The sequence below is a fragment of the Erythranthe guttata genome, chromosome 11 (genome assembly GCF_056151865.1).
Source record: "Erythranthe guttata isolate IM_541 chromosome 11, IM_541, whole genome shotgun sequence".
NCBI lineage: Eukaryota > Viridiplantae > Streptophyta > Magnoliopsida > Lamiales > Phrymaceae > Erythranthe > Erythranthe guttata.
In genome coordinates this window covers 13107005-13131969 of record NC_142543.1, presented here as the reverse complement: position 1 = coordinate 13131969, position 24965 = coordinate 13107005, and the positions used below count along the sequence as shown (strand labels likewise).

General features: G+C 30.5%; 1 protein-coding gene and 1 pseudogene across 2 annotated transcripts; one reads left to right on the top strand and one right to left on the bottom strand.

Moving 5' to 3' along the window:
• Positions 1 to 101: 101 nt before the first annotated feature.
• Positions 102 to 1249, top strand: LOC105966383 (uncharacterized; annotated as a pseudogene).
• Positions 1250 to 4287: 3038 nt separating this feature from the next.
• Positions 4288 to 14107, bottom strand: ZWI (kinesin-like calmodulin-binding protein (ZWICHEL)). Of its 2 annotated transcripts, none has more exons than XM_012995986.2 (24): positions 13889 to 14107; positions 13237 to 13494; positions 13043 to 13115; positions 12806 to 12937; positions 12486 to 12727; positions 12073 to 12400; positions 10312 to 10411; positions 10017 to 10198; positions 9809 to 9924; positions 9566 to 9668; positions 9289 to 9441; positions 9052 to 9198; positions 8304 to 8501; positions 7987 to 8151; positions 7796 to 7900; positions 7540 to 7680; positions 7258 to 7452; positions 6989 to 7115; positions 6653 to 6855; positions 6352 to 6534; positions 5896 to 5991; positions 5599 to 5796; positions 4863 to 5134; positions 4288 to 4714 (listed from the first exon to the last, which is right to left on the bottom strand). In XM_012995986.2, exons 2-24 carry the CDS (start codon positions 13377 to 13379, stop codon positions 4522 to 4524), a joined length of 3795 nt encoding a protein of 1264 aa, XP_012851440.1. In that variant the 5' UTR covers positions 13380 to 13494; positions 13889 to 14107; the 3' UTR covers positions 4288 to 4521. The 2 variants fall into 2 exon arrangements, with proteins under 2 accessions (XP_012851440.1, XP_088681872.1); XM_088825746.1 differs by having other exon boundaries at positions 13915 to 14107.
• Positions 14108 to 24965: the final 10858 nt, after the last annotated feature.

Here is a 24965-nt window from a genome sequence, read left to right as displayed (position 1 = left end):
CATATATTTTATATTGTTTACAGAGAAGAAGTCTGGTGCGAGACCGAGAATCCATATGTTGATAGTTGTATCAATATTATATTATTATTATTATTATTAATTCATTAATTTATTTTTAATTACTGATAATAGATTTGCTAGATGGAGAATCTGGATAATATAAACAAAGGAGTCATGAATAATACAGTTTTGACTAAAGGCAAAAGTAAGAATTCCGGGAAAATAAATCAGCAGCATAGTGAAGGGAGATCCTCTGCAAGGTGGAACGAATTTATGAATATTAAGTTTATTGAGTTATGTGAGGAAGAAATTGGAAAAGGCAATAGGCCAAACAGCCACTTCAATTCCAGTGGGTGGAAAAACTTGGTTAGAAGGTTCAATGAGGTGACGGGAAAAAATTATGTTTATAAGCAACTTCGCAATCATTGGGATTCTATGCAGAAAGATTGGATTTTGTTTAAGAAATTAATGCACCAGGAGATTGGAATTGGATGGAATCCTTTGACGAATTCAACTGAGGCTTCTGATGAGTGGTGGGCTCAAAAACTTAGAGTAATTTTCTAACACAAATCTTATACAAATTACTTATATATTTTATTAATAATATCTTAGATAACGTAGTACCTGTGATTATTGCAGGAAAATGGAGACTATAACAAGTTTAGGAACAAAGATTTATCACTAATTTGGTTTCGCTATGATAAACTATTTTCTGATATTGCTGCTACGGGAGAAAGAGCACGAGCACCAAACCAAAGAACTAATGGGGAGTTTAATGAAGTCGAAGAACATGTGGAAATTGACGATATTGATGAAATGATTATATTGGAGTAGATGAATACAATACAAATCCCGAAATGAAAGAAGAAGATGATATTGCCAAAGAAATTGTGTTTCCATCCTTTTCAACTCTCAAGAGAAAATCCATAGGAGAAAGCCATAGAGTCAAGAAACAGGTATCTGGGCAAGCTTCATTAAAGGAAGATATTCATTCTCTTCTTCAATTTATGGAAAAGAAGAGTAGTACCACTTCAACACTCTCCACAGAGATAACAATTGCAACAGCATTGAAGATGTTAAATAGCCTCTTTGGAATACCACCGTTAAGTGAACTTTGGAATTATGCTAGTAATTATATGAGCAAAAAGGATATGCGAGAAATATTTGCTAATCAACCTTCGGACGAGGCTCGGTTATGTTGGCTAGAGTATAACTTTAACGAGTATAAAAAGAATCGCTAAATGTAGTGCTTGAGAAATAATAGTTTCTTTTTTTGTTAGACTAGTCAATTGTACATTATGCACTAGATTTTTTTACTCATGTTTTTTGGTTTAGTTTTGCAATAAAATAATGATTTTCTTTATATTTGTCGTTTGAAGATTATAAGAACCTTTATAACTAAATTTATAAATATAGTTATTATATATTTTTATTGGTCTGTATGTTTGTGCTTTGTGCTGTTAATTCAATTTGTATGTTTGTGCTGTTAATTCAATTTGTGGACATAAATTTGTGTTAAGGTTTGCTATTGAGATCCTTAAATAAGAAATGGCTAGTTATTGTTTAAAGAAAACGTTTTTAATGATATATTGATCTATAATTTTTTCTTTATCTTTTTTTGGACAGTGAATGGAGCTATGGAGGTTTTTAGATTCTGCTGAAATAGATTGGTGGAATATTTCAAATTGCTCTTTGATTTTTCCAAATATTTTTGTTGACGAGGAACCTTTTGAAGATGAAAACCATCTTCAAGATGACTTTGAGTAGTTGGTTATGTGCCACATAACAACACGTAGCATCTTAACTTATTATCAGAACTACGTACACAAAATACCATGTCGAACATTTATTCGTACAGGTCATACATTTATAGAAGAGATATTAAATGGACATGAAGTGAGGTGTTATCAAGCTTTTCGTCTATCAAGATCGGTATTTATGGATTTTTGTCATTAGTTAGCCCATAAATATGATCTCCGTCCAACAAGGGGAATGTCTCTGTACAAGGAAGTTGGAAATTTTTAAGTGACTTGTGCTCATGGTGTGGATAATAGGTTATTGCAAGAGTTATTCAATCATTCATGTGAAACTATCTCAAGTCATTTTCACAGAGTTTTGAAGGTGGTCGGTAAACTAGCCGATACTATAAACACACCCCATCTTGGGTATAATGAGGGCAAAGGATATCACAAGCCGCAACACGAGCGCTACATGCCATTTTTTAAAGTGAGTGATTTCGTTTTACATAGTAATAGTAATAGTAATAATAATAATAATAATAATAATAATAATAATAATAATAATAATAATAATAATAATAATAATAATAATAATAATAATAATAATAATAATAATAATAATAATAATAATAATAATAATAATAATAATAATAATAATAATAATAATAATAATAATAATAATAATAATAATAATAATAATAATAATAATAATAATAATAATAATAATAATAATAATAATAATAATAATAATAATAATAATAATAATAATAATAATAATAATAATAGTAATAATAATAATAATAATAATAATAATAATAATAGTAATAATAGTAATAGTAATAATAATAGTAATAATAATAGTAATAGTAATAGTAATAGTAATAGTAATAGTAATAGTAATAGTAATAGTAATAGTAATAGTAATAGTAATAGTAATAGTAATAGTAATAATAATAATAATAATAATAATAATAATAATAATAATAATAATAATAGTAATAATAATAGTAATAATAATAGTAATAATAATAATAATAATAATAATAATAATAATAATAATAATAATAATAATAATAATAATAATAATAATAATAATAATAATAATAATAATAATAATAATAATAATAATAATAATAATAATAATAATAATAATAATAATAATAATAATAATAATAATAATAATAATAATAATAATAATAATAATAATAATAATAATAATAATAATAATAATAATAATAATAATAATAATAATAATAATAATAATAATAATAATAATAATAATAATAATAATAATAATAATAATAATAATAATAATAATAATAATAATAATAATAATAATAATAATAATAATAATAATAATAATAATAATAATAATAATAATAATAATAATAATAATAATAATAATAATAATAATGATAATAATAATGATGATAATGATGATGATAATAATGATGATAATAATGATGATAATGATAATGATAGTGATAGTGATAGTGATAGTGATAGTGATAGTGATAATGATAGTGATAGTGATAGTGATAGTGATAGTGATAGTGATAGTGATAGTGATAGTGATAGTGATAGTGATAGTGATAGTGATAGTGATAGTGATAGTGATAGTGATAGTGATAGTGATAGTGATAGTGATAGTGATAGTGATAGTGATAGTGATAGTGATAGTGATAGTGATAGTGATAGTGATAGTGATAGTGATAGTGATAGTGATAGTGATAGTGATAGTGATAATGATAATGATAATGATAATGATAGTTTCCATGCAGTTCCAATCCTTTGTCTAGACCCAAAAAGTCTTAAAACACTGTAAACAACCATCAAAATGCAATCCTAAAATCCAGTGTTTTGAAATCCGGACCGGACTGGGCCGGTTGAACCGGTTAAACCGCGAACCATTGCCTTGTCCGGTCCGGTTTTAAACCATAATATCCCTTTGTCTAGACCCAAAAGTCTTAAAACACTGTAAACAACCATCAAAATGCAATCCTAAAATCCAGTGTTTTGAAATCCGGATCAGACTGGGCCGGTTGAACCGGTTAAACCGCGAACCATTGCCTTATCCGGTCCGGTTTGACCGGTTAAACCATAATATCGGAACCCGAGTAAAAATCGAGTGTTTTTGCCAAAAATTGTGTTTTCTCTTAAAAAATAAACAAATAAAATGACCAAAACGACGTCTTTCTACTGCCCAGTTGAAAAAAAATTAAATCAATTTTTTTTTTTTGGTAATTGGAAGACATTGTTTTTTATCATAATTTCTATAATATTTGAAATGATTCCGTGTAATATGTGTGTGTTTATATGTTATGTGTAAAAGAAAAATAAGGGTTATTTACGTTTTAATTGGGAAATCAGTTAATGTGCATGAAAGAAAATATCTTTATTTACTATAAAAATTATGTATAAATAATTATAAAATAAAAAATAGAAAAACCAGTTGGACCCAGTTGATCCTGTCCAACCGTGACCCAGTAGCTTGTTCGGGTCAATGTTCGGTCCGGTTTTCAAAACATTGCTTAAATCTCAATGACTAGAGAAAGTAAAAATCAATTCCACATATTGGCATTAATCTCAATGGTTTTACACATACTATACAAAAACCTCGGATGAACTCACCTAAGCAACGCCCCTCTTGTCACAACAAAATTTTTCGGACAAGGATTCCAACGAAGGAGCCAGACCAAACATGGACAATGCTAAATTTCCGAGATAGAAAATCCCCTTCAACGGACAAGCTTTTAACAATTAACGTAGTTTACAATATACCTCACATTGAATGACGACTGTCGTTCTTGATTTTTGGGGTTCGTTCATCTTGGATCTCTTCTAGTTCTTCGTCATCACCTCTTTGACCGGCCTGTTCTTTCCAATAAGCCACCAACTTCTTTAACCGAGCTACTTCTTTCGACGACACATTTTTACTTGGGTCGTTCACAATCGATCGGACTCTAGATGCATACCTGAAATCGTTCAAAGATTAAGTTAACTTTGCAATCATTGAATATATATGTATATATATATATATATATATATATATATATATATATATATGAGAGAGAGAGAGAGAGAGAGAGAGAGAGAGAGGGGGGGGGGGAGTGGGGTGCATACGTTAAAGAGTTGTAAGTCTCGTCGAGATTTGATTCAGCTGGAGATATGTTGACAAACATCAACGTTTTAGCATTGCCACCCAATGAATCACTCATGAGCATGGTCAACTTGTGATTTCTGTACGGGATGTGTTGGTTTCCGGAAGATAAAGCTCCAATGACATCACCTATGGCTGAAAGTGACTTATTAATGCTTTGTGCTTCCTTCAATTGGTTACCCGAAGAACCTGACTTCTTTACTCTTTCAGATCCAGCAAGATCCACAAAGCTTAACTGCACACGGATCAAAATATTAAGCCCCAAAAAAAATATTCAGACACAATGCTTAATGGATAAATTACGAAAACACCCTGAACTTAAGCTAAATAACGAAAAACACTCCCACCTATTCGAAATTACCAAAAAACCCCAATGATTAACTGTTGATCGAGTTTTTTAACAGAAAATGTGTACAGTCTGTTAAATAGGTGAGAAATAAAAGAAAATATTTGAAATTGTGTAAATTTTATTCCCTCGAATCAACAAAAATCCATGAAAAGTCACAATGTAAGGGGGTTGGTGTAAGACGGAAACAAACCTCAGAGGGGGGTTTTGGTAATTACGAATAGGTGGGGGTGTTTTTTGTTATTTAGCCTAAGTTCAGGGGGGGTTTCGTAATTTACCCATGTTTAATTTTAGTCATCTTGGTAACTCAAAGTGGATTTGCTTCACATATAGACACGTAAAAAATTTCATACCTTTCCTCTGGCAACAGCTTGAGTTTGAAGATTGGTAGTCTCGATAACAATGGAGAGTATCAGATGCGATCTTGAACTTTGTTCATTCATAAGTGTCCCGGTCGTATGCCGTTGTTCGGATCCTCTGTCAATGATATTTCGTAACTCCTCGTATGATGAAATCGACAAGATTGTGACGTTTTCCACAACCACCATTCCCTGTCGTACAATATATAGCACAATTAAATCACAATAATTTTATATTGATAATTGATATGATTTCTATATCGTCCACGATACTTGAAGACAATCAATCACCTTAGAGTCTTTCTTTATGTCCAATTTCAAACGCTTTGCTTGCTTGGGCAGTAGGAGATCGATTAGAGTATCTTGATATAACTCCACCATATACACCTGCATATGTTCATATAAAATTGCTTGGGCAAGACAATCTAAACAGTACAGCTCATAATATCACTTAAGGCCACGTTTGGTTGCCAAGATAAGATTAAATAGTCTAATGAAACCCAATTATATTATTGGACCTAGAAGGTTCAATAAAAAGATAAGCCATGATAACATAATATTTGCGGGGCGATCCGGCAAGTTATTGCAGATACCAAACATCAAACAAAGTCCAATTATTTGGTTAATCATCGCTAATCTCCCCAACTAAACGAGGCCTAAGATTATTAGCTAATGCATAACAAAGTCAATTATCAAACTGGAAGTGCTGAGTAATAATTTGATCTCCTAACAAACAAATCTTATTACCTTCAAAGAAAACGAGAGCTTTTTAGAGTCATGTTTGATAATCCTAAAAACTTCGGAAATAGCACGAGGAGTGAGCCCGGGATTGTTCTCGGATCCGTAAATTGTAAACGTCTTCCCGGAACCAGTTTGTCCGTAAGCAAATATGCAAACGTTGTATCCATCGACGGCAGATTGTACCAAATACTGCATTAAAAGGAAAATGATATTTTAAATAAACAAAAAAACACCATAATTGATTCCAATAATGGAAATTGACTAGATACAATTTCAAAAATTCACTAAATAGATATCGAAGACTTACCCTAGTATCCTCAAAAATATCATCTTGAGTGGCATGGCCATCAAAAACACGATCATACATGTGTTGTTTCATTTTGCCATCTCTCCATGTATGCTCTACTGTGAACTCGTCTACATTTCCCAGTACATTTTTTTCTCTCTCGTGTATTTCTTTCTCACTCAAAGGCCTCAATCGACAATAGACTCGAATCTTCCCTTTCATGTCTAAGAAAAACAAAACAAAAATTCATTCAACAAATAATCGAGACTGCCAAATTTCTGAATTATCTATATATAGCTTAGTCTTTAATGGAGAGTACGCAGGTAAAGAATAAAACTAAATATGTATCAATATTACCTTCTATTATGTTAAAGTATCGTTTTCTCATGACTTGTTCTTCCTTGTAGAGTGCCTCCGTCTCAGCCAATTGAGCTGCTTGCATCTTCAAAATTGCAGCAGTTTGCTCGTTCTTTCTATCAATATCCTGAACAAGAAATTTATACATTAAAAGCTTTTGGACATGTAACTGTACTACAACATATAAGCAAAAGAAAATATTATAAATATATATATATATATATATATATATATATATATATATATATATGCATGTACAAAGATTTAACCTCTTTCATTTCTCTGAGCTCCTCCAACTCCCTGAGATTATTTTGCAACACAGACAACTCCGAGTCCTTACTAGCAATAGTCGATTGTGCAACAACCAAACTTTTTGCGGCATCTTCTAATTTTTTTTCAAGTTCAAAAATACGAAACTTCATGATCTTGTTTTCCTGTTCAAACCTTCGCTCGATAATGGAAACCTGCATTCGAAGAATCTCAACAATTCCGAGGTGATATAAGCAATATCATATAGTTGGGTAAAGTAAGAAAACTAAACATTTTTTTACCTCATCGGCATTCTTCCTTTCAAGCCTTGAGAGTCTTTCTTCAAGAGACGTTTTCTCATTTACAAGTTTCCTTTTGGATTCTTCTACAGCATGCAACTCTACAGTGCGTGCTTTTAGTTCATCTTGTATATTACGCAAAACCTATTCGTAACGGTCAAAAATGAACTCGTAAAAATTTTGGAAGACGAAAACTTTAATCAGATACAATCAACCTGTAGAAACTGTAAAGGAAAAAATTAAAATAACATATTTATACCTGGTTATTTGTTTCGACCAACTCTTTCCTAATGTTGTTCTCTAATCCCTGACTATTCAGCTTCGCAAATTTCGCCTCAATGTTTTGTTTCTCCAATAATACAGCCTATAGACAATCAATAATGATATTCAGCTTTGCAGATACCGATGAAAAACGATTGCAGTTTTTATTTTTTTAAAGATTGCAATTACCTGAAGTGTGGTGTCTTTTACGTTGCAGAAATTTCTCAACTGGTCGCGTTCGGAAATGATATTTTCCAAGTATTTTTCCTCAGACCTCATATTGCCTTTCAAACTCTCCAAATCTTCTTTCAATTTCAGTTCTTGCTTTTGCTTTTCATGCAGATCCTCTTGCAACTGAGTAACAAAAGGCAACAACAGTGAGTTGTATAGTTGTGAGTGTGCGTACGAGACTTGCGCTTAGTAGAATCAAACATGAGTGGTCGAAATAAATTTCCAACAAGTGTTTTAAAAATTAGTTATATCTTTTAAAAAAATCATGTACTCACTTGATTTATTTTGTTCTCTGATTCTTCAAGAGATTTCGACAGTTCAAGAACGCGCTTTTCATTGATGTCCATAGTTGGTCGAACAATATCAGAAGCATGTCCACTAACTGAACCATTAGCAGCTGCACGTGCTTTGGAGTATCGGCGTAGCATTACGTCGTTTATATGTGTTTGAAGGGCAACACAAATTTCTTCTCCCTAATTCAAATAATAATAATGTTAACCAACCAATAAGACGAAGAAATATAAGACCGTTATATTTAAATAGAAGGGTAAATTACAACCACCTCCTGAGGTATGGTCAAATTACGAAAAAACCCTGCTGTTTGGATAATTACATCTACCCCTCAACTATGAATCTTTTTACATCTCCACACCCTTATGGTGTCAAATTCAACATAATCATCTAGATTCCGTGGAATGTTCTCTAGTTTGTACTCGTTTTGTGCAAAAATACAGTTTCCGATGCACCACAATCTGATATATACAAGCCAAAAATACATCTTATGATCATCTAACTTCAAAATGTGAGGCTCGAATGGGATAAAACGGGTCGAAAATTGAGAATATTTCATATAATCTAGAAGATTCCACTAAATTTGAAACCTCAAGGGTGGACGTGTAAGAAGATTTATAGTTGAAGGTGGTTGTAATTACCCAAACAAGAGGGTGGTTTTCGTAATTTGACCATACCTCAGGGGTGGTTGTAATTTACCCTAAATAGAATTGTCAATCGTAATCATCTAACCTGCTTCGTTTCAAACTGAAAAATATGCAACACACCAGCAACTCTCATCTTAAAAAACACGGCAGTATTACTGCTCCCAAACTGCATTATATCCCTTAACTCGGCTGAATGCAGATACTCCTTTGGAACCGGGCGGAAGAAATGAACCTTTTGGGAAAACAGAGCAATCACATTTAGACAACTTATATAATACGATTACTATAAATGTCAATGCGGAATTCACAAAATGGCATTTACCCCTCGCTTGTTAATTCCTATAACAATTTTGCCCGGCAGAAGTCCAATGGGATCGTCAATCTTACGAACGGCAAAGAAAACTGAGTTCCCGTAAGGAAGTGTTCTCAAGATCCGCAAGAATTGTTGTCGAGCATCATCTTTTGTCAAATTCTCCTACAGCTCAACAAAATAGCACAAAGCCATTAATTTAATTATCTAGTTATTTAAGATCTTTGTCCAAAGGAACAAATAGAAAACGAGCAAAAAGATAAGGTATTTATTTTTCGATGTCTCTCACCATTGACCGATAACGAGAAAGAACATCCGGTTCCCAGTCTCTCTTGGCTCGAGTAATTGCAATTTGTCGGGGGAGGAATCGTTCCAAAAGTGATGTCCAGTCCCTGTAATATTTATGCAAATACATCCAAGTAAATAAATGAGTGCAAAAGTTCCTATATAACAATTTAATTTAAAGCCAAAAAAATTGCAGATTAAACGCAGAAAAATAAATTTAAATAAGTTAAAGAGCAAGGTAACTAACGTGCATGTTTCAGGAGAAACAACATATCCAATTTCAACGAGAATCTGCAAAGCAGAAAGCTGTGCAGCATCATCCCTTCCAACGGGATAATTTCCTAACACATAATCGTGTTGTAGCTGTAAGAAAGAAAAAAATAATGATGAGAGAGAGAGAGAGAGAAGGAGAGAGAATAGTTATAAGACAAAAAAAGTAACTGACATATAAATACCTGGACATACGACAACTGCAGAAACATCGGGTCTGTAATAGCTTCGTCGGACTCCCTAAATAGCTTCTTTTTGAAAGTGAGTTTACAGTGCAAAATCTCTCCTTTACTTCGGTCCTTTGATGCCTTAAAGTCGGCGAGTAGATCTCCGATATATTTATTATCATCTAAACCAATATACTCCTCTACGGAATGTAACAACACGTTATTAATATATTTGTAGGAAAACTGAAGCAAGTTTCAAGAGATTAAAGAATTAATAATTGTAGCTGAAGGAAGTGTATTTTGATATAATTACCATTTCCAATGTCGGGTGATTTTGAAACAACGACAGCCTTGCGACACTCAAACAAACTGAAGCTAGAGAATGCTGATAATTTTATTATCCCAGCAAGCTCCTGAAGTATTCAGCATCAATGACCCAATAATTAATGAAGTGTTGTATCGAAATTTTATCGAGAATAACGGAACGCGATTTATGCTTGAATTAGAACTACATAATGTTAACAACTCTACAACGTGAATGGAAAAGAAAACATAGTCAGCTCTTAGTAAATTCAGAATGTAAACAACTTTTTGTAAAAAATATACAATGATACAATTACATATCCAAAAAACAATTTCATATGTGCATGAGGAAAAGAAAAAATATATATATATATATATATATATATATATATATATATATATATATATATATATATATATATATATATATATATATATATATATATATATATATATATATATATATATATATATATATATATATATATATATATATATATATATATATATATATAGTTGGCGTTCGTTTCTTTATCAATAAATAGGGGGATGGACGCTGAAGAAGGTACGCACTCAAAAAAAAAATCAAGATGATGACGACTCCAATTGGAAACTAGCACCAAGCCAAGCCACTCAACCTAAGAAACTATAGATGTACTCTAAACTCACACTGAGTTAACTCACCAACACATACACAGTCAACCAATCAAAGGAACACTCTCACACTCAGTTAAAACCCCGGTTTCCTCTCGCACAAAGTTTCAGTCACTCACAGAAAAAAATTGATAGAAGAAAACAAAGTAAAGTTAACAGTAAAGTGTTACATTTATTCCTCTCTAAGATCAATATAAATAGACACGAAGCCGACGGTCGAAAACAACGTATATATATATATATATATATATATATATATATATATATATATATATATATATATATATATATATATATATATATATATATATATATATATATATATATATATATATATATATATATATATATATATATATATATATATATATATTATATATATTGCAGCTAGAGGACCATTTAGCATGCAACAACTTAAGCATGCAAATTACAGCATGTCACCTGAGTATGCTTTTGAACTTAGGAATCATATTCAGAATGATATTTAATTGACCAAAGGCTATGTTAACAGAGCAACTATTTATACGTAAGTCAGTCGAGTTCTCCTCTTTTTATCATCAGATCAGAAAATTCTCTCGTTTTTTTGATATTTAGTGGATCTCCTTAGATGCACTGCACTAATAAAGTCTCGCATTATTCGAAAACGGTACTTAAATTCTATAAAGAAAGATGCCATGCGACACACTTAATTGCATTTATTCGAACAACTTCCCGGTGACATTGAACAATTGTGAAGATGAAGTAGAGAGAAAACCTAGATTACATGAACATTACAAGAAATCCAGACTTTTATATAGATAGGCCTTGTTTGGTTGGGGAGATTAGTCATGATTAACTAAATAATTGAACTTTATTTGATGTTTGGTACTTTGGTATCCCCAATAACTTGCCGGGTCAACCCGCAAATATTATGTTATCATGGCTTATCTTGCCTTCAAGGCATGTTTTTGTTGGATCTTCTAAGGTTCAATAGTACAATTGGGTTTCATTAGATTATTTAATCTTACCTTGGCAACCAAACGAGACCATAGTAGATAGTAGATAAAAAAAAATAATACAACGACAGTTACAAAGTTAATGACGCATAAGCACATCAAGAAAAATTAAAAAACAGTACCTCGACGGCATCGGCTACAGTTGTCGCCATGTCATACGTAATCTCTTCAAATGTCTCGTCCAAGAAAAACACTATCGTTGTAAGTTTTTTACCGGTCAAAACAGCATCAATCTCCTCGCGCCCGGGTATTATATGCCTTGGTCCGGCCTTACCCGAACGCTTTAATGCATTTAATGTATTCATCGCAAGCGCTTGCACTTCGGAATCATTATTAGGGTTATGTGCCACAGTATGTACATACTCGGACATATATCCACCAATTTCCTTGCTAGGTGGCATGCACGATGCACATAAATACATTAACTCCCACGCTTTAATCAAAGAGTGCCTATTCACAACAAATATCAATAATTAATTACATTGTTGGTTTTGGAATCGACTTTGAAAAGGTAAAAAAATCAATCCGTACATACCTATCGAGATTATTTCTTGTCTGCTTTGAAATTTGCATAAAAAGTTCGTCTCGAAGTTCAGAGCGCTTCAGAGTATGCTTGTATAGTTTGGTAACAAGGTCGATTCGGTCATCTAAGCTGGTTGGAGCAACTCGATCGGAGGAGGAATCAACTCCGATATACTTTAGAATAACTTGAAATAGCTTAACTGCTCTACCGACCAGATCACTGTTTATTTTCAATAACGAAGTTGGGATAGGATCCTGTCAAGAGGTACACTTTTGATTAGAAATTAAAATTAAATTAAATTAAAATGGATAACTAAACATCGCACTCGTAACCTTTTGAAAACACAGCATATCCTCAAAGGTGAACTTCTCTCGAACTTGCATTCCGGCTGTTTTTTTAGAGAAGAAACTACGTTTACCAGCTGAATGAATCTGCTTCTGCATTGCCCTCAAAAATCCCTCCACCTAAAAGTAGAAACAAATCATTTAAAACCCAATGCTCTCTAATAACTCAAAATTAATGGTGTTTCGGTTGCAATTTCTTAAAAACGAAAATCGTAAAATGTCCACCTGGAATTTGTCGATCAATGGTATAGCACCGGCAAGTTCGGGCGGCATAACTGAAGACAGTGTATTAGGCGTGCTAAAAATGCATAATAATTTGTGAGTTAGAAAGAAAAAAAATCGTTTACATTAACTGCCCGTCGAGCCCCAAAAAGAAAGAAAGAACAAAAATTAAAATTAAAATTAACGAAAAAACTCACGGCGGTGCGAAATTGGAACCATCGGAATCGTAATCATCGCCGTTTGAGGTGGCAAAAGAGTTGTGGGAAGGGGTTTCAATCCCATTACTCGACCCGAACGACGACCTACTTGATCTCAAGCTTTGAGCCATATCCGACGTCATTTCCTTACACGAAGCAACAACATCAAAATCCCCAATTCAAAACCCACTCTCTGCAACTAATCTTTTCTTCTTGTTTCTCTACTCTTTCTACCACAATCAATTTGTGGAACTAATTCTGTATCATTAAAAACAATTCTAACATATTTAAATCTCGAAAAAAGAAAATGCAGCCATTAACACAGTAAAGCTAAATTTGATAAAGCCATAAACAGTAAAATATACCATACACAAAATCTCACACATTAAATAAAACTCCAGCAAAGATCAGAAGCGAATAAACCCCAATCCACGAGATCCAGCGCAAATAATTCAAAAAAAAATATATATATATATATATTTACATCATCGAACTTCAATTATTGAAGCTCAGAAGAAACCCAGAATTAATTAACCCCAAAAAAAACATATACTAAAAGCAAATCAGCGTTCAAGAGGCGAAATCAAGTAAATAAAAAGCATAAACAAGAATGTAGAGACAATGTGTAACGGAATCTATGAGCGATTAATACCAAAAGAAGTGAATCGATAATCTGACCAGCTAGAGAGAGATGGAAAATGGAGTAGAGAGAGTGAAGGAGGGAGAAATGAGGTAGTAAGGGGGGGTCACGAGAGTTTTTCTTTTTTTAAATTTTAGCAATTTTATTTATTTCCGATTTAATATTAATCGTTTATTTTTTTTAATTTTAATTTTAAATTAAGGAAAAATGTATTTGTTTTGTGTGTTTGTCTGTTTCTTACAAAATCGTGCCATGATGTTTTAAAGTTTAAACCCCAGCCTCAGCCACCCCGGGGCCCACCCACCCTCTTCCCTAGCAGTATGTATGCACATTTATTTTAATTCAGAGTTTAATCTAAAACAATGATTTTATAATTATATGGAACACGTTGTATACTAATTTTACATATAATGATTATTTACAAATTACAATACACAGACTTTTTTGGCATAAATTTTGTAGGGTTTTTATAAATATAATGTTTACACTTTACTAGCAATTCTCCTTGTACGATGTACATGTAGCATTGCAAAAGAGAAGACAATTTTTTAAATATATAAGTAGCATTGCGAAAGAGAAGAAAATTTAAATATATGATAATTAAATTGTATTTAAAAAAATAAATTACACAATAGAGAAATAATTAATTGTGAAATTTAAATTATCAAAATGGTATCTAATTAAAATAAAATAAATTCACATTGATGTGTGTGTGAGCTTGAGAGATTTTACTTTACTCTCTCGATAGTTAAAATAAAAAAATTTGCATACCATATGTGAAAGAGATAGATTTACAAAGAAATTTAAAAACTTACAAAAAAAAGGAATAAAAAAACTATTCGAGTTGCAATGGAAATTAAAAGAGGCTGGAAAATAAAGGTTTAATTTAGTTTGCATCCTTGAAATATATCATTCTGACATTTTGCACCATCCAAACACAATATATCATGTATAATGCACCCCATGTGATTTTTTAAAGCTAATAAAGGTAATTTAATATTTTTAGTGATATTTAAAAATTATATTTTTTATCATAAAAATAAATATTTTACGAAATAAAATCCTTCAACTATTTCATTATCAAGTTATCTGAAAATCATATTTTCTTTCAAATATGTCTACCCAATATTTCCACCAATTACAATAAAAGATCTACTAATCGAATAATTTAGTGATAAAAGTTTATTTGATTTTATTTTGTGAGAAAATATATTTTTTTCAATTATCTGGTGTGATTTTTATTTTTTTTGCGCTTTGTGCGCTCGAAATTAGGTTGGAGGTTGAAAAAAATAACAATGTCATTTATTATTCTGCACCCCAGAAAAAAAAACCAATTAAAAAATATTTTTTTTATTATTCAATTCAGGGTGTATTGTAAATGTGCAAAGTGCTATTATTATTTTTCAATGATGCAAAGTGACAAAATAGTATATTTCAAGGGTGCAAAGTAGAATTAAGCCGAAAATAAAAGATGAAAAAGTAATAATAATTATTTTTTTAAAACATTATAAACATGTTATTATGGTTTCTTAGATTTAACATCTTATATATAAAAGAAATAAACGTTGGGCAACCCTAAAAAACCCTAATTGTATTTTTCTATAATTATTTATTTTTAATATTTTTATGTACTAATTTTCAACAATTATCAATCTCTTATTTTTCATCTCTTAATATATAAAGATAGAATTTCGATTTGTTAAATCTAAACCTATATATTTGGATTATAAATCTTAATATGTAAAATTTAAAAAAATTAATGTTATATAAAATATGAGTAATATTGCATTATTAAATTTTACTATGTTAATGTACTATATTTTCTTATTATATATTAAATTGATTTTTTTTTTTTTTTTTTGAGTAATATCCCGTGCATCGCACGGGGAAAAATGTTATTCCTTGTATCGCACAAGGAAAAATACTAGTGTTTATAAATTTATTGTATGTGGTGGTGAATTACTATATAAACTCGTGGGAGAACATTTATTGATCTTAACCAAATAAATGTATTTGATGTTAGTACTTGTTTACCATTGTCACTATTAAATGTTTTTAACTAAATATATGTGTATTCTTATTAATACCCCCAAATTAAATATGCGCATAATTTTTTGTGTTCATATTTTGGTGATTTTTTATTTCTGTGCCTACTGTTTACCTTAACAATCTTGTTTCTGAAAATATTATAAGTTCTCCACGTAGAACTTCAGATTTGTTAAATTTATTATAAACAATGAATGACTTCAATTTTGCCAATCCTTCTTTTGAATATATAGGATTGGAAAATTAAAAATATGTTGCATTATTACATGTAATATTATAACAAAATATATATGTTCAAGAAGTTACAAAAAGATATATGATAGGCTTAAATTTTTCAGGGCTTTGGGGCAACATCTGTTAATAAAAATTTCGAGCGTTCAGGGACAAATTTCAATAAGGCAACAACATACAACTGTAATAGCACTGAGAATATGATGCAGTGAAAAGAAAATAAGAGGGTAAATGGGAAACTGAGCGACTTAATATCAGATAATTAATTTGAGTTTTAAATGGGTGTGGCTAATTTAAAAAAGAAAGAAAGTATCGTATAGTGAAAAAAAAAATTGAGAATAGGCTTCAGTCTACTATACTTGGGAATGGACTCACCCCTATGTGCAACATTGCATAGATTTATTGTAAAATAGTCAATCGAAGTTAAAATTATTACTTATATCAATTGAATACTATGAAAATATTGTTTATTACCTCTTAAGTAAAAAAAAATTGATACACATAAAGGATAAAAATTAAATCAGATTATTTGATGCTTGATTCCAAATTGATCATCAAAAGATTTGTTTGAACATAATTTTTATTTTAATAAAAAAAACATAATTATTTTCAGTAAAATGAATATGAAGTTCGGCTCAAACTTGAGTTTAATTAGAAAAAATAAAAACACACACACACACACATTTAGTTAAATTACTCAAGTACGTTCGAGTTCTAATTAATTACTAATCAAATCAAGTTTCAACACAATTGAAAAAATCTTGATGAATATTAAAACGAGCTTGAACAATCATGCATTCGAAACATTTCGGTATGCATTTTATAATAATGTTTTATTTCTTGCATAAAATGAATTTTTTTATTAAGAATAATGGAAATATGGAATATGGAGTAATGACATAGAACCTTGAGTTAGGCATTGTTAGTTGGACGCCACTATTTGACTACCTTACGAGAATTATCAATATATAGGGAACAAATATTCCCCCCAAAAAAGAATAAGAAATAATTGAATTTGAGGATAAAGGCATCCATAGTGACAAAGATGTGAGACAAGTCCTCCATTTCTTGGAAATGGATTTAAATAAAATATAACACATGAAATTTGTGGTTCATATAATTTCCAAATAACAATATTAATTACAGGGGTTTTTGTGATAAAGTCCCCAACCAAGCATGTTTATTATTCTAGGTTTAGGGGCTATATCTCTTTCACCAATAAGCCCATCCCTTTAATATTTATTATAAATAAAGGAAACATTCATGTATATCACAATATTACCCTCAATCCTTTATACCCAATTTTTAATGTGCTCCAATTTCATCCTTAACTTAATTTAACCTCAATTTGACCCCAATTTTTTTTTTTTCCAAATTTTTTTTTTCAGCCGGATTCCGGCGTTGACTTTTCAAAAAAAAAAAAAAAATCTTTCTTTCTTTTGGATTTTTCGCCGGTTTCCGGCGTTGACTTTTTCGTTTTTTTTTCTTTTCTTTTTTCTTCTCTTTTCGTCCGGATTTTTTCGCTGGTTTCCGGCGTTGACTTTTTTTAGAGTTTTTTAAGTTTTTTTTTTTTGTTTGTGTTGTTTGTTTGTTTTTTTTTTACGTCCGTCGCTAAACATTGACCGTAATTGTGCTGTCACTGACAGTAAATTAACGTAATTATATTGTCAATGATAGTTAATTAACGTAATTATACTGCCGTTGACAATACATTTTATGTAATTGTTCTGCCGTTGACAGTAAATTAACGTAATATTATTATTTTTTTTTTTTTTTTTTTTTTTTTTTTTTTTTTGATTTGTTGACAAGTCAACGTAATTATATTACTGTCGTTGACAGTAAATTAACTGTAAACACAATAATATTACTGTCAACAACATCAATATTATTATTTTCTTGGGGTTTTTGCTTTGTTTGAATTATTAACGGAGTAACGTAATAATATTACTCTCTATTATTGTAATATTACTGTAAACACAATAATATTACTGTGGTTGACGGTAATATTACTGTTGTTATAGTAATATTGCTGTCAACCACATCAATATTATTATTTCGTTTGTATTTTCTTGTTTGTTTGAGTTATTCACGGAGTAACGTAATAATATTACTGTGGTTGACGGTAATATTATTGTTGTTATAGTAATATTACTGTCACTCACAGTAATTTAACACAATAATATTAATTCTTTTGGCTTTTTATTATGTTTACATTTGTTGAACGGTCAACATAGGAATATTACTCTATTACACAATAATAATGAGTTTTGTTGTGTTAATATTACTGTGCTAGAGATTAATATAGCAATATTACTGTGTTAAACTGTAGTTTAGTTAATTTTACTGTGTTTAACAGTAAGATAGTTAATATTACTGTCAATCACAGCAATATTATTGTGTAAACGAAAAAAAAAAAGTTACAGAAAGAAAGAAAAGAAGAGAGAAAAAAGAAAAATCGAAAAAGTCAACGCCGGAGACCGGCGAAAAAATTCGGAAGAAGAAAAAAATTTTTTTTTTTGAAAAGTCAACGCCGGAATCCGGCGGGAAAAAAAAAGTTTTTGAAAAAATATTTTTTTTTGAAAAAATAAAAGTTTTGGGTCAAAATTGAATAATTTGTGAAATTTGGGGTCAAATTGAGGTTAAATAAAGTTAATGATGAAATTGGAGCATACTAAAGTATGAGGGGTTATTTAAGCCTTTTACAAAAATCTGGACCATGTGTGGACTTATTGGTAAATAAATTTTTTGTCTTGATCTCTTTATAAATAAGTACCCATTGATGGACTTATTTGTAAAGACCCCTTAATTACAAACTCAAAAAAGGATTCGGTTTATAGATTCTTATTAGGTAAATAACAACCGTACTTCTGAGGTAAGATTTATTTAAGAAAAAAAAAACTTTTATATTTCCATAATTACATCTACCCCTTCAAATTTGTAAATTTCTTACATTAGCACCCTTTTGTAGGGGTAGGTGAAAGAAATTTACAACCACATGGGTCTGAATGTAATTTCTAAAACATGGGGGTTTTCTTGTAAATTAACTTACCTCAAAGAGGTGGTTGTAATTTACACAATTCTTATTTGTTGCCGGTCGTAGACATACCCATAGTTTGGGCCTATGATTTTAGGGGTTGTGGATTTTTTTTTAAATTACTATTTTTATAAAAATATATTTTTATCTAGTATTTTTATTCATTGCAAAATTTGAGATCTCATGTTAGTTTTTATATAAAAATAGAGAAATATATGTAAATTTTGTATCAAATTTAATATTTATGTATATAATCATTACAGATGGATATTAGAAGAAAAAAAATGGTCACCCCTTTTAATTAGGGCTGTCCGTTGGTTGAGTTGGTTGATTACCAACCATTAAACCAATTCAATCCAACTTACCAACTTTGATAATATTGAAAGTCATTATCGACCCAACTTTGATATGTTGTTTGATATTATCGACCCAACATAAATGGGCTAGTTGATGGTTGATCATTCGTAGAAAAATATGGGTTGAAATTGGATTGGTTGGTGGTTAAAACCGATCCATGAACGAATAGTACAAACATGAGGAAAGTCATTTATTGGAAAATGAAAAATATTGTGGTTTTCTGAGTAAGGAATTATTATATTAAATCGTCATATGATTTTATTTCATATTTGGTGAAACCAAAGTCATTTATTGAGTTCACATGTTTCACACACTAAGGTAGTTAAAACTAAAATCCCATTGTTCCTTTATTATCCCTTTTTCCCTTCTTATTTGTATTAATCGACAATTGGCAGCTACTCCATACCGTACCTGGTCAAAGAATTTGAGGTCCTATTGGCACGCGATATTAAATTAAAGTGTAAACTACACCTACACCCTTTAAGTATGCTAAAATAATTATAAGGTCTATGTATTATCGGAAATTACAATTACTCCCTGAAACAGTATTAGAAACTCGAACGGGACAATGCATTGTATATATTATTCCGGTAAAAGTTCTAACGGACTATTACATATAGTAAGTGGTGGAGACAACATAAAACTACGAGGTGACATGACTCCTACAACATTTCTTAAATCACCCATAGCCCTATGTTGTTTCCATCACTTCCTGAAACTAAAAGTCAGTTATAATTCTATCAGAATAACGTATCCAATGAATTATCCCATAGTTTCTAACTATGTTTCAGATGGGGGTGAGTGTAATTACGAATACCACATAAACCTTAAAGTTATTTTAGCATACCTCAGGGATGTGAGAGTAATTATCCTAAGTTAAAATTGGAAACCAATTTATTAGGTTGTTGACCAATTGTTGGCAAGGGCAAACTCAAGCCCACCCTCAATTTACAAATCCCCCCTATGTTATACTATATATTTATTTAGCCCACTTAAATTTTATTAATTAGCCTACCTAAAATTTCAATTAATGCGAAAGAAGCCCCAATTTTTTATTTATTAGCCCACCTAAAAATTCAATTAATGCAAAAGAAGCCCCCCCGTTTTTTTTTTTAATTAGCCCACTCAAAATTCAAATTAATGCAGAAAAAGTCATAAATCTATTAATACAAAAAAAATCTAAAATTTGTTTTTTGTTTATTTTTTTTTCCATTTCTTCTTTTCCTATTTACAAAAAAATACTCAAAAAATGTTGCCCCCATATCCCCGAAAATTTAAGGCCACCCTGTACCAAATTTCTGCACTCCCCACTGCATCCAATCCAAAATTTTCAGGATAATTTAACATCTATTTTTCGATTTTTTTTTTTTTTTTTTTTTTATGATTGCAGTATTAAAAAAAATTATGCGTGAAAAGAAGAATGACTCGGATAAAATTAATTATTGCAAGGTGTCGTTAAAAAGTTATTTTGTGATTAAAAATAAGGGGAAATATGCAAAACCCCCCTCAAACCATAAATATTATGAGTTAAACCCATTTGACTTTTAAGACTTTTGCCCACACCCAAAGTCCAATCTTAATTAGTGAAACCCCCCTCAACAACTTTGATAAGACGAAACTACCCTTATCAGTAGTTTTTAAAATAATTGCAATATTTATTTTCCATAACCGTCTCACGTGATTGTAGGATTACATTAATTCTCTCCATATATCTCTCTTTCATTCTCTCTCTCTTTCTCACGCATCTTCTCTTTTTTTTTTTTTTTTTTCTTCTTCAGCCCATAATCCTCCATCACTCGCCAATGGACACCACTCAGCCGCACACGGCGCCGGCGCCGGGTTTGATTGTCCTTCCGAAGAGCGAACGAAAAAAAGGGAGAAAAATCAAGTTTTTGAGATGCAACAGTTTTCGTGCAGAGGCCAGATCGGAAAATCTAACCATCGGATCGGGTTGATATTTTTACACATGATTCGTAACACATAAATATAACTTATGAACGGTGGAGATCGGAATCAGACTTCTCTAAATATAGATCGGATCTTAAAACTCGCTGCTGGTTTTTGTTACTGAATAATTCATGGCAGCTAGATTGGACGCATTTTTTGTACAATTGAACCGTTGGATGTGGCCTAAATTTGGATAGAGTATTCAGAGTATATATTTATATATACTGTACGGAGGAGATTGAATTTGGTGCCCCCTAGCTCCGGATATAAATTGTGAAAGTATCACAATTCGGTAGTCACATTGTAGTCACATTCTCATGTTTTTTTTGTAGGGCTGCACATCATGTCGTCAACCTTTGTTAAAGTATGGAGGGTCGTTTGGGGTGAAGATATGCCGGGGTGATTTTGTGTATGAAGACCTCGCCCTCTGTCTCGTTATTTTTCTATCTTTATTTATGTATTTTTCGATTTTTTTTTTCCAGATCTGAACAGCAGTAGTAACATGACTATAGCCATATTCGAATATGACTATAGTCATATTTAATGTATTTTTCGAATATGACTATTCAAGTTGACTTCTAATAACAAGATTCAAATTGTGATTTTTTGTGTGGATGTTGATTGAATAGTTTTCGTAAATAATAGGGAATATTCGTTGTTTTATATGATTTGGTAAACATGACTATGTCATATAATCGGAACTTTTAAGTTCAAAATGTAAAAAACAACAATATAAAGAAAGAATATGACTACAGTTTATAGTCACATATAGTCATATTCAACCATAGTCATATTCGGCGTTGCAAACCTGTTTAGAGAAAAATTTCAATTTTTTGTTTAAAAAAAGTTTTAAAAAAAATTTAAAATAATATTTTTATTAAAAAATATTAAAATTAAAAATAAATTAAAAATGACTAAATAAAGTCCAAAAATAATATAAAAATAAAAAATAAAAATAATAAAATCCGATTGTTTTTTTATTTTATTTTTTTGATTTCGTAGCAATTTTTTAGGAATTTGGAACAGATATTAGGAATTAAATTGTTATGGAAAGAGAGAAAAAAGGAATAATTGAGATAAATTAGGGAAAATATATAATTAAGTCTAATTAGCGGGATTAGGTGCCTCATTAATAGGGATTTCGAAATTACTGGATAATTATAAAAAAAAACGTGATACACTACTAGAGGGGTAAGATTGGAAATAAATATTGTAGGGGGTTTTCACAAAGAAAGAATTATGGTATGGACATATCACTAGTTTTTATCTAAATGAGGGGTGTATTGCTAATGACCCCTAAAAATAAAAGCCGGCATGCCGGCTAAAACTGCAGAGAAGAGGATTAAATTGTGACCGGGCAGGTGGAAGAAGAAAATGTATAATGATTTGCCAAATAAATTAAGTCACGAGAATTGAGGGTTGACCACTACTCACTCACCATTTATTTATTATTTGTGTCAATGAATTGACAGAGGGAGGCCCAATATATCACAACTACCCAATAGCTTGAACGGGAAAACACAAGTGTTTTTGTTAGAAATTATTATTGGGGTTATCACTTGTTAGTGAGACCTTCTTAACTCATTTGGATATACGAGAGTAGATCTATCTCCTTTTGTGTTCCAGTGAAACTCTCTTTACTTGTTTAATTAAATAAATATTTTACATAATTATAAATGATATAAATATATTATCGAGTAAACTACAAAAAATATCCATGTATAATCACCAAATAACGAAAAAAACCCTTGTGATAGTGAACTAGCAAAAAAACTCATGTGAAATTTAGTCAGACATAAACTTTCTTGGTGCATTTTCGTGTGGCTCATTCGCTGGGAGTGTGGCTGAGAATTGATTTTTACACGTGAAATGACTAAATTGTCCCTAAAAATGTATTTATATGTAATTTGATTAATTTCTCATAAATCCTTGCACAAACCCTAATCCCCATCAACTTCTACCTTCAAGCTTGAAGTTCAAAGCTCCCCCCTCCTTCTTGTTTTTAGACTTGGATAAATGAGACATTGAATTATGTGGAATTTTTTTTGGTGTTGTTCTTCTTTATCTAGATAAAATGAGATTGAATCTTATGGTGGTGGTAGAAATGGCATACTTTTCACTTTTTTTTTTTGAATATATATATATATATATATATATATATATATATATATATATATATATATATATATATATATATATATATATATATATAATATATATATATATATATATATATATATATATATATATCTTATTTAATTTGATTGTTTAGAAATTAAAATATTATTAAAAATAGTAAAAAATTAAATTGAAAAAGTATTAAAAATTTCGTAATCAAATTAAGTATAGATTTTTTAAATATTTTTTTTTGTGTGTAGGGATAATTTAAAATTTTATACATAAATTAGACGATAGTAAAAAATAGAAATAAAAGACCCCATTGTGCTTTTATATATATATATATATATATATATATATATATATATATATATATATATATATATATATATATATATATATATATATATATATATATATATATATGGACCTGACCACCGGTTTGGTTAGAACCGGAACAAAACCGGAACCGGAACTGGAACCGGAACCGAAAAAACTGGTTCGGTTCCGGTTCCTCATTTTTGGAACCGGGAACCGACGATTAGAACCGCGGTTCTAACCGTTTGAACCGGTTTAAAAAAAAAGGTTAGTTTCCTAGCTCGCTCTCTCTCTCTCTCTCTCTCTCTCTCTCTATATATATATATATATATATATATATATATATATATATATATATATATATATATATATATATATATATATATATATATATATATATATATATATATATATATATATATATAAGTATGAAAAAAATTGAAGTTTTTTAAATATATATAAGCGGTTCTACCGGTTCTAACCGGGAACCGAACCGGTTAGGAACCGAACCGCAAGGAACCCGAAAAAATCGTACTGTACGTGAACTATACCACATGGTTCTGACAAACACTTCATTTGTATATAGGGAATCATGACGCGTAGTTGTTAGATGCCAATCTGTTGTTCCCGATACATAAAACGGGTAGTGATTTAGTAAAATGATCAAATAAATTAGTCGAAATACGAAAAGATTAGCCGAGGCGAGAAAACTCTTTCCTTAGGACAATATTGCCCCGCTACGGTGCTTACGGTTATTTGGCAATGGTCTCCCAAGATACAACGGCTAACTCGGCATATGAGCACTTAAAATCCCGAGTACAACGAACGTTACTTTGTGTCTCAAACTCTCGAATCGAATACGGAAGAAAATATTCTACAAAGAATATTTCCGGGCTAAAGAAGGAAGAATTCCATAGAACAAAATTATAGAATTGAATTGATTTTTATGTTGTTTTTGAATCAAACATGTGGAGTTTCTATTTATAAGTTTCCAATGGTTGTGATTAATGAACACAACCCTTAGGAAATTAAACAAGT

Excerpts from the sequence above, each read along its gene's own strand:
- ZWI (XM_012995986.2), bottom strand. The coding sequence starts at position 13,379 with ATGACGTCGGATATGGCTCAAAGCTTGAGATCAAGTAGGTCGTCGTTC. Across the intron at positions 9,199-9,288 it reads TAGGAATTAACAAGCGAGGG|GTTCATTTCTTCCGCCCGGT; the intron begins GTAAATGCCATT and ends TTTTCCCAAAAG. Across the intron at positions 6,856-6,988 it reads ATACTTTAACATAATAGAAG|ACATGAAAGGGAAGATTCGA; the intron begins GTAATATTGATA and ends TGTTTTTCTTAG.